A 14,849-nucleotide genomic window follows, 5' to 3' on the forward strand; every position below is an offset into this window, starting at 1 on the left:
TTTTTCGAAGCTGCACATAGGTCAGAAGCACTGGATTCTGAATGTGATGAATCCGAGCTGGAATACTAACTGATGATATAAAATATTCCCTTGTAAAGTGATCAAATCAATGTGAAGAAGACGTTTTGGAAGCAATACTGTAACAATAGTCATAAGGTGGTGCCATTATTTTGGATTTAATTTGATTTTGAGAAGTCACAATTTTTTTCCCCACTACCTAAAAGTACTGGGATATACAAGAAAATACACAAGTTCTATTTTCTTGTATCATGTATACTTAACTTGTATTGTGAAAATAAAGTTCAACTCTTAAATTATTTTATGTTCGTGTATTATATTTTAACCCTTATTACATTTAGCAACCTTAGAAAAAATCTGCAATTTTCTAGTCGACCTGGTTGGCAAGTTGGTATAGCGCTGGCCTTCTATGCCCAAGGTTGCGGGTTCGATCCCGGGCCAGGTCGATGGCATTTAAGTGTGCTTAAATGCGACAGGCTTATGTCAGTAGATTTACTGGCATGTAAAAGAACTCCTGTGGGACAAAATTCCGGCACATCCGGCGACGCTGATATAACCTCTGCAGTTGCGAGCGTCGTTAAATAAAACATAACATTAAGCAATTTTCTAATGCATATGAAATAACAAGGCAAGTGTATCGTATAACTGCAATAACAAGACAAGTTGTATCTTATGACAGCAATAACAAGGTAAGTCGGAGTATTTTTACTGTTAATGTACTGGTTTCTGACAAATAAATAAATATTAATATTATTATTATTATTAAAATAACAAATTCAGTAACGAGATTTTGACGATTAATACATGAATCTTACACATATATACCATCAATAATACTAATTCAAAAACGCAGATTTGCAAAGGTCTTTCTTTGTTAATGAAAACAATGTTACTTTTACTTACTGCCAAAAACCCACTCCTTACACATAACTTGTTATTGCAGAGCATCCCTCAATTGCTGAAAGTGTACGTTTATTTGGTTTATTTGTAGGTATTTAGTATTAAACATTTGCTTGATTAGTACATGAATTGTTTAATATTATTTATGACCAGATTAATTTCGATATTTCATAGTTCTCGCATATTTTTCCCCTTTCCGATTTCCCACCTCCGAATTTTGAGGAGAAAAGAGGGAAAATTACGCGGGTAAATATGGCATATTTTAAATGGGTAAATTTCTGCATGGTTACATAACAAAATTGATAAACAATCATAGGTAATATTTACTAAAAATTGTGCAGAAGTGTTGTTCAATGCAAATCATCAATTCCTCTAAGAAACTGTTCAGTATTTTTAGACATAAAATTAGTGCATAACCTATAACAAAACAACTTTTACAGAGTTTCAGAAACCAAGGGACTCTCCAAAGACTGAGTTATACATTGGAACCCTGGAGGGAGGAGTGGTGCAAGCTACATGGCAAGGTCATGAATTCAATCCTGGGGATGTAGTTAATTCTGAGAGTGAGTACAGTATGTTATTTTTATGTACTGCATTATAGTTTTGACACCTCTATTAATTTCTCTGCAGGAAACTTTGGTGAAAATATTTATTTTTAAGAACGATGTTTTGAAATAAAGCAAATTAGCTACATTTAATCATACGATGAAATATAAATATAATAATAATATAAATAATATATATATAAATAATATATATAATATATATAAAATAATATATAAAATAATATATATAATATAAACAATATATATACATTTAATCATTTTTCACTTCTCCTTCATACATTATGAATATGATATGATATGATATGATATGATATGATATGATATATGATATGATATGATAATATATATGATATGATATAATATGATATATGATATGATATGATATATGATATGATGTGATATGATATATGATATGATATGATATGATATATGATATGAGATATGATACGATACGATACGATATATATTTAATGTCATCAAAAAAATCATACAAGTAATGGTGCACCTTCACATTGCTGTATACAGGTACTCACCATAACTATACTTATATTTACAGACCGTTGTCAAAGCATATACTGGGTGCTCATTTCAAAGTGTGTCATGACGTCACTGTTGTGAGTCAGCGATTTGAAGCGAGTTTCAGCTTTTATGTCAGAGAAGTTGCCTATTAATCAAGGCGTTCAATCTGAACTTGAGAACGTGTACGGTATAACTTGAACGTCGTAGCAACAGATGGCGGTCTGTACGGTCTGTGTGCTACCATAACCTCTTTCGAACTGTGTTTTGCGCGGGCAAGTCGTATGCAGCCTATTTGTTATCATCGGTTGCGTACTGCAACATTCCACAACACAAATCAATGCTCCGTGTCCATGTTGACCGTCGAAGTTAATGTCAACAAATACTGTACGTAAGTAATCGTCTTAACCCTCTCCCCATATCCCGACAGTAAGAAAAAAACACCTCAGTACGTGTTTCCAAACAGTTCACATTCCTGCCACTACCGGCGTTACCGTACGTATCGGAAAGTTCTCTTCTGAATGAACGCTATACATGCTAGGCAACTTCTCTAGCACATAGGTAGTATGCCTCTGCGGAAGTGTAGGAAGATTGAATTCTCTAGGCTCATCGGCTAGCCACATGACGACATACAGTGAGCCATGACACACTTTGAACTGAACACCCAGTACATGATAGTGACGTCCTATGTATTAATCCTTTAGGTACTCTAATTAACTATACCTTAACTATTAGAACTAGAACTTCGTTCTATTGGTATTACAATTACAGCTTTGTCCCTTCATTTGTAACCGCGTAATAACAGACGAATTTTCTCATTTTTTCAGTCAGTATCTGGGGCATCCTATTGACACATATTAGTCTTAACTGTTATTCGTTTTGCAAGTCGATTGTATAATACTACCACCCTAATCTTTATTACAGTTCATTCACATATTTCTAATAAGAATTTCGCGCACATTTCCACACTTTGGATTCTCTCGACCAGATCACGTCCTTCTCTAGTGTTCGCTCCATTCTACCACTCTTTCGATTATTTCATTTGTCCCCCATTCCCTAGCAATATAATTATTTAAGTCCACTTTTTAGCCAATTACAATTTATCACACTTTCACCAATATTGTTATTCCCTTCATCACAATTAACACATAGAGTGAAATTACTTTTTAATCTTCATAAAAAGATCATCTATCTTTCCCGTTTTTTTCTTTGTCTTGTTTAATTCCCTTATTAAGTCATTTTTCCTAAACGATACCTGTTCTAGTAAACCATTTCCTGTCGAAGGTCCCGGGTTCTGGCAGCTTCCCTCTGTTGACGCACTTGACTCCCTCCTTGAAGATTCTTGATAGATCCGATTTCTTCTACCATCTGTAGATTTACTATGCAACATACTCGTAGCTTGGACATCGATCTCGGGTAACAGCTGTTTACATGTTGAACTATTCGCACTCTGCCTACATACGCTGGGTTGCTGACGTTTGCGTCTCTCCTCGTAATCTGCTGATTTCCTCGCATTCTTTCCTCCCGTGTTGTTTCTCTGCTCTGTACTGAAGTCATTGCTCTGCGTTTCTTCTGACCTTCTTGCCTTTAGTATCCAGTTATTGTCTGATTTGAAGTTTCTCTGGCAATAATCTAGATCATAGCTCTTTCCATTAATTGTCAGTTTGTCGAATGCTAACACTGCAAACTGTCCTCTTTTCCTGGCTTCTTTCAAATAAATTATGAATATGAATATGAAACTCTTAATCTCTAAAGACTTCAGTAGAGATTAGCTTCAAATATCGGACAGGGAGCAGGAAGATAACTTTGTTAAATTCTGAGCATTAGATATACATATATAATACAATTTGTAGAGAAAATATAACTCAAGCAAATTATTAAAGATTTTATTAATTTGTCCTACAGAATAATATCTGTAATATTGACAATATTCGAGGAGAAAAATTCGCTCTGGTGCCAGGGATCGAACACGGATCCTTGGTTCTACGTACCAAGCGCTCTGATCACTGAGCTACGCCGAATTCAATCCACAGCATCGGACCGAACTCTCCTCCTTCGTTGTTTCCCTTTGTGGCCTGACTCCGAGTTAGGCATATATGATGACGTTTTATGTCCAAGTCAACTGCCAAGCGAAACATCGAAGGAGGAGAGTTCGGTCTGGTACTGTGGATTGAATTCGGCGTAGCTCAGTGATCAGAGCGCTTGGTACGTAGAACCAAGGACCCGGGTTCGATCCCCGGTGCCGGAGCGAATTTTTCTCCTCAAATATTAATCAAGCAAATTACTTTTGAAGTTTAAATGTAGCCAGTGTTGTAGCTCAGTGGTAGAGCCTGCAGACTGAAGATTTAACTGTCCCTGATTCGAACCATAGTGTCCCCTAATTTCTAGATTAAAATTGCATTTAATTCTTAATTATTTCATATAATTATCAGTAACTTATCAGTGGAACTCGCTTCCGAGTGATGTAAGGGGTTGTTGGACAGTAACTTCATTTAGGTCAAAATTATTTAATTCTTATTTAACAGATTAATTGCTGATTAATATTTGTTACTTATAATGAAACTAACATCTGTCCATTCTTATTATTATCATCATTAATTTCTCTAAATAGATTTACAAAACCTCTCATGGCAATTACATTAATATTCTCATTATAGAAATATATTTTAGATTTATATATATATATATATATATATATATATATATATATATATATATATATTTTTTTTTTTCTCCCTGTAACATAGTCCTAGTAAGCTTATATTAAATTAATTTTCATCATTTTACTAGCTATCTCAAATATTAAATTAATTATAATTGATTGAATTAAATTAGCTCATAAATTAAGTTACTACTTTACCTTGTAGGTTTATCTAAATTTAAATAAATATGTAGTCTACTAGTCGTTAAAACTGAAGAATATTGCTGGAGAACCTTTTAAGTGTAGTGTAAATATTTGTAATTTAAATATGTATTGTATTGATTAAGGCTGGTTGAGTGGAAGAGAAGGCCTTATGGCCTTAACTCTGCCAGCGGAAATGAAATAGTATTATTATTATTATTATTATTATTATTATTATTATTATTATTATTATTATTATTATTATTATTAAAATACAGTAGTTGTAATTAATTTAATTTGTGTTTGTTTCTTAACCAATTACAGTCACTTTTAAAAGTAGGCCTGCTATTACCGTATTTTCTCGAATATCCTGCACCCTCGAATAAGCCACACACCCCACTTTTGAAAGTCAAAAGATAAATAAATAAAATATAATAAATTAAGAAATAAAATAAAAAGAATAAACATAAATTACATAAATGAAACTTTCAACAAATATATTCACGAAAAATTAAAAACAATTTAACACAAATAGAGTTCAGTGAGCAACAAATTTTATCCTGGAACAGAAATCATTTCGAACCCACGCTATGTGCACATCCTGCAACATTAATACCATGTGTCAGTAATTAACTACCTTTATTTTGTATGATACTGTGTTGTTTGCATGTTCCTCAGCATCTTTGATAATTTTAAATAAAGGATCGCAATCTCATAACTTCAGTGGTACTCATTTTCAGAATTTAAAATCTAAGATGCGCGAACTATACATTTATCACACTGAAACTTGATTCCTACACATATACTGCTAATATAAACGCCTTTTAACATTGTTAATAATTGAAATACCTGCGTGGGAAGATAATGACATGTGCTACCACCTTAAGAGTTGTGTGGAAGGAAAATTGGGCATTGTTGCCAACTTCATTTAGAATAAGCTGCCCATCCATATTTTTACTTCTATATTTTGGGGAAAAAAGTGCTCGGAGAATTAGAGAAAATACGATATTTGTACTGCTTTTTTTATCTGTTATGTTTGCCCCCATATTACACCTGGTGGAAAACAATTGACAATCGATGCAAACAGTTGAAAGTCATTGTTAAAAATATTTTTGCACTGGTGTTAGAAGTACTTTTTGCATACTATCATACAGTAGTTAATTATAATGTGTTTGTCTAGCATGGACTGACTGTCTAATTTTTTTTTTTTCTACAAGGATATTTTTGATTGCTAGAAATGATCGTTCAATATTACATGAGGTTACTGGATAAAATTTTAGTGTACAAATTGTGAGCTTGTAAGATCCAGGTTTCAGAAGCCACACTTTGTTGACACAAAACCTTCTTTACTTTGAGAATAGTGCCGTAATCAAGGTTTTTTTGATAGCACCATATCTAGTTTTATCTTGGAAGCCTCAATAATGGGGGCTTGTGAGCAGGAAATGTCTTCTGCTAGGGATTCTACTACTATCAGTAATTTTGCAGGGTGCATCACGAACAAACGAACTCACAAACTGTACACAAAAATAAAACAAAATCACACACTTGACACTCAGACTGCTGATACACCAATTTAGGATAAGTGAAACAGAGGAAGCATATCTAGGGTTCCTGGATTTACACTCAGCTTTTGATGAAGTTCCTAGAGAAGAGATGTGGAAAGCTCTGAGAAAGAAAGAAACCCCTAAGAAAGTGATGAGAGCTATACAGTCGGAATTTCAAAAGGTAGAAGGAGTAATATGTATGGATGGGAAAATGTCAGGTACATTTGACATGAAGAGAGGTATTAAGCAAGGGGACAGTTTAAGCCCACTACTGTTCATCATCTTTATGGATGAAATAATGAAGACATGTAAAGCCAGAACGGATAAATCTGTAGTTGGGATGTGGAAAATGAGACCAGTGGGCCTATATGTACAGGCTTTAGTATATGCAGATGATATTGTGCTCATAACAGATACAGAAAGCAAACTACAAAAGGCAGTGACGGAATGGACGGAAACATTGGCAGAAAGGGGTATGAGAGTTAATATGAAGAAACCTGGCAACGTGATAATTCGAAATTTTCTCGGGCTTCCAGCCAAGTCATAAGTTGGTGATCCACCGACGTTTCGAAGATGTTCATCTTCCTCATCTTCAGGGTTAAATGATATCTGAGGGTACCTAGCTCCTTAATTTATAGTGCCAGAGGGAGTCAGCCAAGGAGCTGTGCGCCGATTGGCTGTTATTAGTGCGGACCGCGGTGAGAATGCGGCCGACATGTCGTCTTGCTTTGTGCTTTCCGGCTGAATGACCTTGGGTCTCACAGTGGGCTCGGCGGACGAGTTCTCATGTGTCCTCCACTGATGACGGCCCGTCATCCGGGTGGTGAGAAATTTAATAGCCGGTGCCCATGCCACGCTTAGTTGGAGACCCGAGTCCCGGTTCAGGTTACCGTGTTCCGCCGCTATGGCCAGGGTTTCTTTTACTCTTCTATCCCAATAGCCCGCACACTTTACCAGGACCTCGGTGTTATTGAAATTAGCCCTATGGCTTTTTTCAATGCAATGTTCAGCCAATCCGGATTTTTCGGGCTGCATTAATCTGATGCTTCTTTGATGTTCTGAAAGACGCGTCGCTATTGTGCTTCCAGTCTGTCCAATGTAAGCCACATCACATTCACACTGGATGCGGTAGATCCCTGGTACTCTGAGGCCTAGATCGTCTTTTACTGATCTGACCTTGTTCCTGAAGCAGCAGCAGCCCATCACGGACTCACTAGAAGCGGAAAAACCAGCCACAGCCTGTCTACCATTCACAGGGAAGTTGTCGGGAAAGATAAGCAGACTGCTCCACAAGCATGGAATAAAAACAATTCACAAACCTCCGCCAAAAATCAGGTTTTTGAGTTATCCTTGATATGAAAGGAAGTTCCAGCCATTGAGTACATTCATCCAAAAAATATGTGGCAACAACCAAAGAATCCAGAATTTTATTTTTTTATTTTACAAATATACAAATTTGGAGGGGGTTATGAAAAACAAATCCTTGAAAATATGGTACAATATATGCACAGTAGTCTATTATATGCAGGAATGCCTGAAATATATATGCAGGAATCACTTTACGTCAACATAGACATACAAAACATGTATAAAAATGTTTGTTTATGACTTTCAATGGGACAGTAAAAATATGCATTTGCTTATGAATTCTGGTCCTATTCATGAGCATAGAAATGCAGAGTGTTGTCAGAGTTTGAGTATTGATTAACTAAACTGTACATGGTGGCATATTTTGACTTATCAAGTTTTACAAAATACTTCATCATCATCATCACCATACAAGGATTAAGCCATAGGCTTGTTCTGGTTTCATGAAAGCTAGAATTGTTAAAATTGTTCAGACCATCTTCTGTGTGGGCGTCCAATATTTCTCTTTCTGTGAGGTCTATAATTTAACAATAGTTTTGGAAATCTTTCTTCTGGCATTCTATCATTATGTTTTTTCCAGGCATTCCTATAATTAACTATTCGATCAGTGAGTTTGAAAATATTTAATTATTTTCTTATATCTTCATTTCGTTTTTTATCTAGTGGAGTATATCCTGCTATATTTCTTAGAAATCTCATCTCTACCGCTTCCAATCTTTGTTCTTGTCTCTTAGTGATCGTCCAACATTTCGATCCAGACATTAATATAGGAACAGCCATTACTTTATAAAATTTCATTTTTGTTTCTTTCCTCGTGTTTTTAAGGGTTCTTTTAATAGTACCACACATCAGATTAAATTTATTTATTTTTTCATTAATATCTTCACTTTTAATATAGGATAAGTTAAAACCTAAATATTTAAAACTATTCACTTGCTCTAAAATTGTATTATCAATTACTATTTTTGCTCTTAAGGAATCATGTCCTTTAAATGCTAAAATTTTAGTTTTATTCTTTGATATTTTAAAATTATAATTGGCACTTATTTCTTCCAATGTAAAAATGGCTCTTTGTAAATCATCTTCAGAACTGGAAATCACTACTTTATCATCGGGAAACAATATTGTATCTAACAATTTATTATTTATACTTGTTCTGTATTTAATTGAATTCTTTAGGAAGTATGTGTATGACTAGCCGAATTAACATGTGTTTATGGTTTGACAGTTTATAAGCATTTATTGCTCTTTCCACTAATTTGACAAATCAAAGTGATGAATAATATTGGAACAATGTGAAAGTCACCACAGGGCCATTGAATGCCCTGGGACACAATAGGAGCAATACAATAATACAAAATCTGCATTCATTGCACATAGCAGAGTTTAAATAATTCAATTAAAGAAGTGATTGTTTTAAAAATAATCTTCGTTCTTTTGTTTATAGTATTGACATACACATCGGTGGGAAATGAACATGACGGCCCAATATCTGCAATTGCACTCTCACCATTTATCAAAGATTTGATTCTCAGTGTTGGAGGAAAAGTGTTTGCAATCTGGAGAAGCAATATAAAGGTAGAGTATTCTAATTTTTTACTTAAAAAGTAATACAGTTTCATGGGATTACAAAAATGTTTGAATTTAATATGTAATTAGTCTCTCATTAAACTTAATGAAATGGTTATGGAGAATGAACTCACATTTTATTCTTGTACTTTGTCTTCTATACATATCAGTTTGTTAGAGTCATAGTTGTTGTTCAGACATGTAAAGAATCTGTGTTAGTAATGTAAGATATTAAGTAGTGTGTTGGAAATAATTTTGCCTTAACTGTAACCTACAGAGTTTTTTCAGCATTTTTCCTCATTTCAGTAACCTTTTCTGAAGTGTAGAAATTATATAGAATTTAAAAAATAAAACAACAAATGTCTCAGGATTCAGGAGGATAACACTGCTCTCTCTCAAATAAATATTGCTCACAGACTTCATATATGCATTTAAAAGTTGCTTCTAGTAAATATGAAGATATATATATATATATATATATATATATATATATATATATATATATATATATATATACAGTGGCAGCTCGTGAACTTGTGGATTGGGAGAACTGCAGTAGATTTTGGTACATACAAATTTCACTTCTTGATAACATTACAAGTAAGTATAGGACAAAATTAAATGCACTAATATCGAAAAACCAAAACTTCCTGACTTAGTTGGGAGATATCTGTGGCATCATTTGCTAATCGCTAAAAAAAACTAATACCATCGATTTCAGTCTGAATTTATGATCGGCAGACACTCAACTTGCAATCTACCAGTTCATTCTGAATTGTTTTAGAATTACCTTTAAACAGTGGCATGTTCCAAATGATTTTTGAGAGGCTCGTTTAGATTACTCACGAACTGTAGCAACCCACGAAATACACCAGGGTTCTTCGAATCGTTTTTTCATCATGTCCCCTAAGGGGAAGTTCATATTGGCCACAAAATTTGATACAATCAATATATTTTTTTAAATTAATTTCATTTTTTTTTTCTCACTTCTTGATTATGTTTGAGAATGTTTGTTCTGTTCGCTTCACTTAATTGCACAGCAATATTAGTTTTGCCTAACATAGCCAATGAAACAACATTTTTCAGGTGAGACTGCGAAGATTCGTGCATTTTGCTTTTTAGGGGCAAATGTCCTAAATGTATCACATCTCTCCTAGTTCATGCAGCGTCACCATCGAAGAAGAGGCAAGGAAACCAGATTTTTCTTTTGTTCACATCCACGTAACCACAAATGCTTAGCGTAAATTTCATTGTTATACTTCCTTACATATATGCACTATTTCGACTAGATGAAGCTTGAGTAGGCTAAGATTTAAGTCAGGTAACGGACGACCCTTTGATTTCACTTCATTACATCAATCTTCTCCGCAAGGGAAAGATGAGAAAAATAAAATTAATATTCTGTAATTCACACACACTCATGCTTGCAAATTGCACTGGTTAAGTTACGGTACTAAGACGTCACACCAAAGCAACACTCGGATATACTGATGGTCAACAATTTTCTAAAACTGGAAAACAAGTCTCTTTCGTATTTTACGTGCTAACTTATATCAAAAGGATTCTACTCGTGTAATCATTTTGAGTTAAGGCAAATATTAGGTTTTGCTGGAGGCTGGATATATACGTAATAATAAGGCAAAAGAGAATATTAATTCCGTTATATTAACTCGATAAGATTCTACAACAATAAGTATGTGAAAAGAACAGAAAAATGTTGTCATTAAGTTTCAAGGGAGTAGAGAATCCATTGACGTAGCATTACAATAGCGGTGTGGGAGGGAAGGAAAGATCTTCCCTTGTAGCCTGGCTCTGCAAGCCACTGCAGCGAAATCTGGGTTTTAAACAGCGACAGTTTCCCTCTGCTTCCCTTCACCTCTCTACCCCCTGACCATCAAGACACACTCTCTTACGAGCTGTCCCACCCTGCAGATCCCAGGACGAGTTTGAATGCAGTGTCAATTCCAATACAGTCGAAGTGCAAAAAAATTATGCATAAGATAATAGTACATATTCCCGGCCAGATGAAATATAAAGCGATTTACCAATAAAAGCTGTAACAATTATTCTACAAATTAAAATAAATATTATTTTTATTTTCCTGTCTAAGTAGGGAGTGCTGCAGCTCTGCAGCTCTTATGGACGGGCCGCCCCTGTGTGTATATATATATATATATATATATATATATATGTGTGTGTGTATAATGTAATCTTCAATTCAGGATGTTCCAGTACTCTGGAGGAGAGCTGGAGTCCAGCTGACAGGTGGAGCATGGTCATTATTTATCCCCAGTATGTTTTTCATCACACGTGCTGATGGTTCAGTTGAAATTTGGAACCTCCTTGAGAAAAGCGACAAACCAGCTATGACACAGAACATCGTTGGAAATGCTCTTACTGGTAAGTTGAATATCTCGTGTTTAATTTCCAAAGAAGGAGCAGAGGTCGTGCAGTGTTGAATCACGAGCATTGTTGCCGAGTGATGGTGACATCACATATCGAAGTCCAGTCCATATTCTGAAATGCCGAGTTAAAATTCATTGTTAGTGTGTGAAGAAGGTTTAGACGAGTGTTTAGCTGAGGTGCATTGAATGCTAAAAGCATAAAGGAATGGTATGACATATTTTTTTTGTTAATAATAATAATAATAATAATAATAATAATAATAATAATAATAATAATAGTAATAATAATAATAATAATAATAATAATAATAATAATAATAATAATAATAATAATAATAATGATTTAGTTAACCTGGCAGAGTTAAGGCCATACGGCCTTCTCTAACACTCAACCAGGAGTAAAAACTGCGTTATAGAAACACTACAAATTTACAAAGTACACACAAAACTGAATAAAATAATAATAATAAAATGTAAACAACAAGTAAGAAGAAATCAGACATAATATATAACATACAGAAAGAAAGAAAAAAGCATAATAAAATGTGAACAGCAGGTCAAAAATAAATGAGGCCTACAAAGTATAAAAAAATAAGACAATTATTGATAATAATAATAATAATAATAATAATAATAATAATAAATAAGAATAGTAATGATAATAATAATGATAATAATAATATTAATAATAGTAATAATAATAATAATAAATAAAATAATAATAACAGGCCTAATAGTAATAATAATACTAATAGTAGTAATACAATCGTGCAGTACAAAGCATACAATGAATACAATATTTTTAAGTATACACAGTAAGGAAAATTATGTTTATATATAGCTCAACTTATCACATTAGAGATATACCATTATCGGAAAATATGAAAACAAAAATATAAAATAAGTTAAATATCACTAGAACATAAAAAAAAGTGTGAATACGTGGAAACATGCAATACAACACTTGTCATAATAGTAAGTTAGTTTGGCAACTCGTCATAAGATAATTTTCTAACTTGGATTTGAAAGATTTCAATGTTCGGCAGCCCTTGACTTCAGGCGGCAGAGAGTTCCAGTGACGAGAGGTAGCAACAGTGAAAGATGAGGAATACAGAGATGATGTGTGAAGTGGAATTTGTAGCGTGTTATCGGGTTGTGATCGAGTATTAATATTATGATAGCGAGAGAGAGTATGAAAACGAGCGAATAAATAATAGGGGGATGAAGTGTGCATAATTCGATATAGGAGCGAAAGTGAGTGCAGATTTCTCCTCTCATGTAACCTAAGCCATGATAACTTCTCGAAAGAAGGTGAGATATGATCATAGTATCGAACATTACAAATGAAGCGGACGCACGCATTATGAACACGCTGTAGTTTCTGGGCGGAATCAATCCTGAGATCACTGAACAAAACGTCGCAATAATCGAAGTGAGGTAGAATGAGTGTCTGTACCAGCGTCTGTTTTAATTTAGATGGATAATGATACAATCTTTTTAGTGAATGGAGAATAGAGAATGCCTTCTTACATGTATATTTAATATGCGTATCCCAACTAAGATTAGATTCGAAATGCACTCCGAGATTTTTTACGGTAAAGCTAAACGGGATGATTGTTTTATCCAGTTTCACAGGTGGAATATTCAGGTCGTTGACTTCAGGAATTAATCTACAGTTCGCGAACAGAATAGCCTGTGATTTACATGCGTTTAGGTTAAGCCCAAATTGTTGAGACCAGGAAGAGATGGAATCAAGATTAATGGAAGTGTGTTTAAGAAACATGGTGGTGTTCTTAAGTTATCAGGGGATCCCGTAGGAAATGTTCGAGCTTCATTTGTTAGGAGCCCCTGTAAGTTTCTGTGGTGAGCTTCTAGAGACCATAAATTCCGACAACAATACTTACTGTTCTAACCTCTCTTCTTAATGAACTGATTTTCACTAGTCCCTGTAACCTAAAAAGAGTTACGAAACGAGATAGTTATGTAATAGCTCTGAGATTATATATGTCTGAATATCAGAAGCATTAGCACTATGTTTGGATTGTTTGTTTTATTAAGGCTTAAGGGGGGAGGATGATGAAATTTATATTATCTTCCATTTTTAAGGTTAGGACTTCATATTCTGTACACTTCATCTCCTTGCTATAAATATTCTTGCACATAATTTCCATTATGATCAGATCAATGGATTTTGACTTATTCAAATTAAAATGTTGCATATTTTCAAAATCTATCTCTTACAAAATTTAAGCTTCATGCATGAATATTTTTACACATCTCTGATATGGTTAGAAAATAACTAAGAATCCAGAATTTTAAATTTGCATGTAAAATGAATATATATATATATATATATATATATATATATATATTAAATAAAGCAACTTCAAAATTTAAACTTTTGTTGTCCACTAAATATATTTTTATTTTTTAATTTCGAAAGTATTTAGTTTATAAAAATAATGCTAATGCGTTTCGTTAACCACAATGTACAGAACATGCAGTAAAAATTTCATCTTCCTAGCATCAAAATTGTAAGAGATTTTATACTTCGAACATGATGAAATATGCTGGGGAAAAAAGTGTGAAACGCAGCTTGTAAATTTTGCATGGAATTCAAATTTAAGAGTGCAGACATTTAAATATGTCGTAATTTTTATGCTTACAAGTGCCCCAGAATACTGAAACTTGCTCAACATATAATGGTACATTATGCAACGAGCCTATAATGATAGTGATTAAGACGCAAGTATGTTTGTTTATGAAACGAGTGCAAGTGAGTTTCATAATTTTCATACGAGCGTGTTAATTACCATTATAGGCAAGTTTCATACGACTTTTTATGCTCGACCATATTTCTAACTTGAAATTATTCAGAAGTATTCATGTTATGGTTATGTAAGTAGGAGTGGAACTGACCTGAATTGTGAGATGTACGCAGACGCGAAAGTATTGACTTTTTCCGAGGAACGAATGTGTCATTGACCTTCATATAATCTAGAGAATAACATGAACATTAGGCTTGATATAACCTGGAGATTGATTCAGAATTGAAAAACGAGATGACAAATTGAATTTATTTGAATATTATTTACAATTAACGCTAATTATTATAGTAACA

General features: G+C 33.8%; 1 protein-coding gene across 3 annotated transcripts in view; it reads left to right on the forward strand.

The window, feature by feature from the left end:
- Positions 1 to 14,849, forward strand: part of LOC138708144 (dynein axonemal intermediate chain 3-like) — a 61,269-nt gene that overhangs the window by 33,644 nt on the left and 12,776 nt on the right. For all 3 annotated transcript variants that reach the window (XM_069838374.1, XM_069838376.1, XM_069838375.1), the window contains 3 exons: positions 1,359 to 1,481; positions 9,202 to 9,332; positions 11,546 to 11,723. In XM_069838374.1, coding sequence (XP_069694475.1) covers positions 1,359 to 1,481; positions 9,202 to 9,332; positions 11,546 to 11,723 — 432 coding nt within the window. The remainder of the gene's footprint in view (positions 1 to 1,358; positions 1,482 to 9,201; positions 9,333 to 11,545; positions 11,724 to 14,849) is intronic.

Source organism: Periplaneta americana, chromosome 10 (genome assembly GCF_040183065.1).
Source record: "Periplaneta americana isolate PAMFEO1 chromosome 10, P.americana_PAMFEO1_priV1, whole genome shotgun sequence".
NCBI classification, from domain to species: Eukaryota; Metazoa; Arthropoda; class Insecta; order Blattodea; family Blattidae; genus Periplaneta; species Periplaneta americana.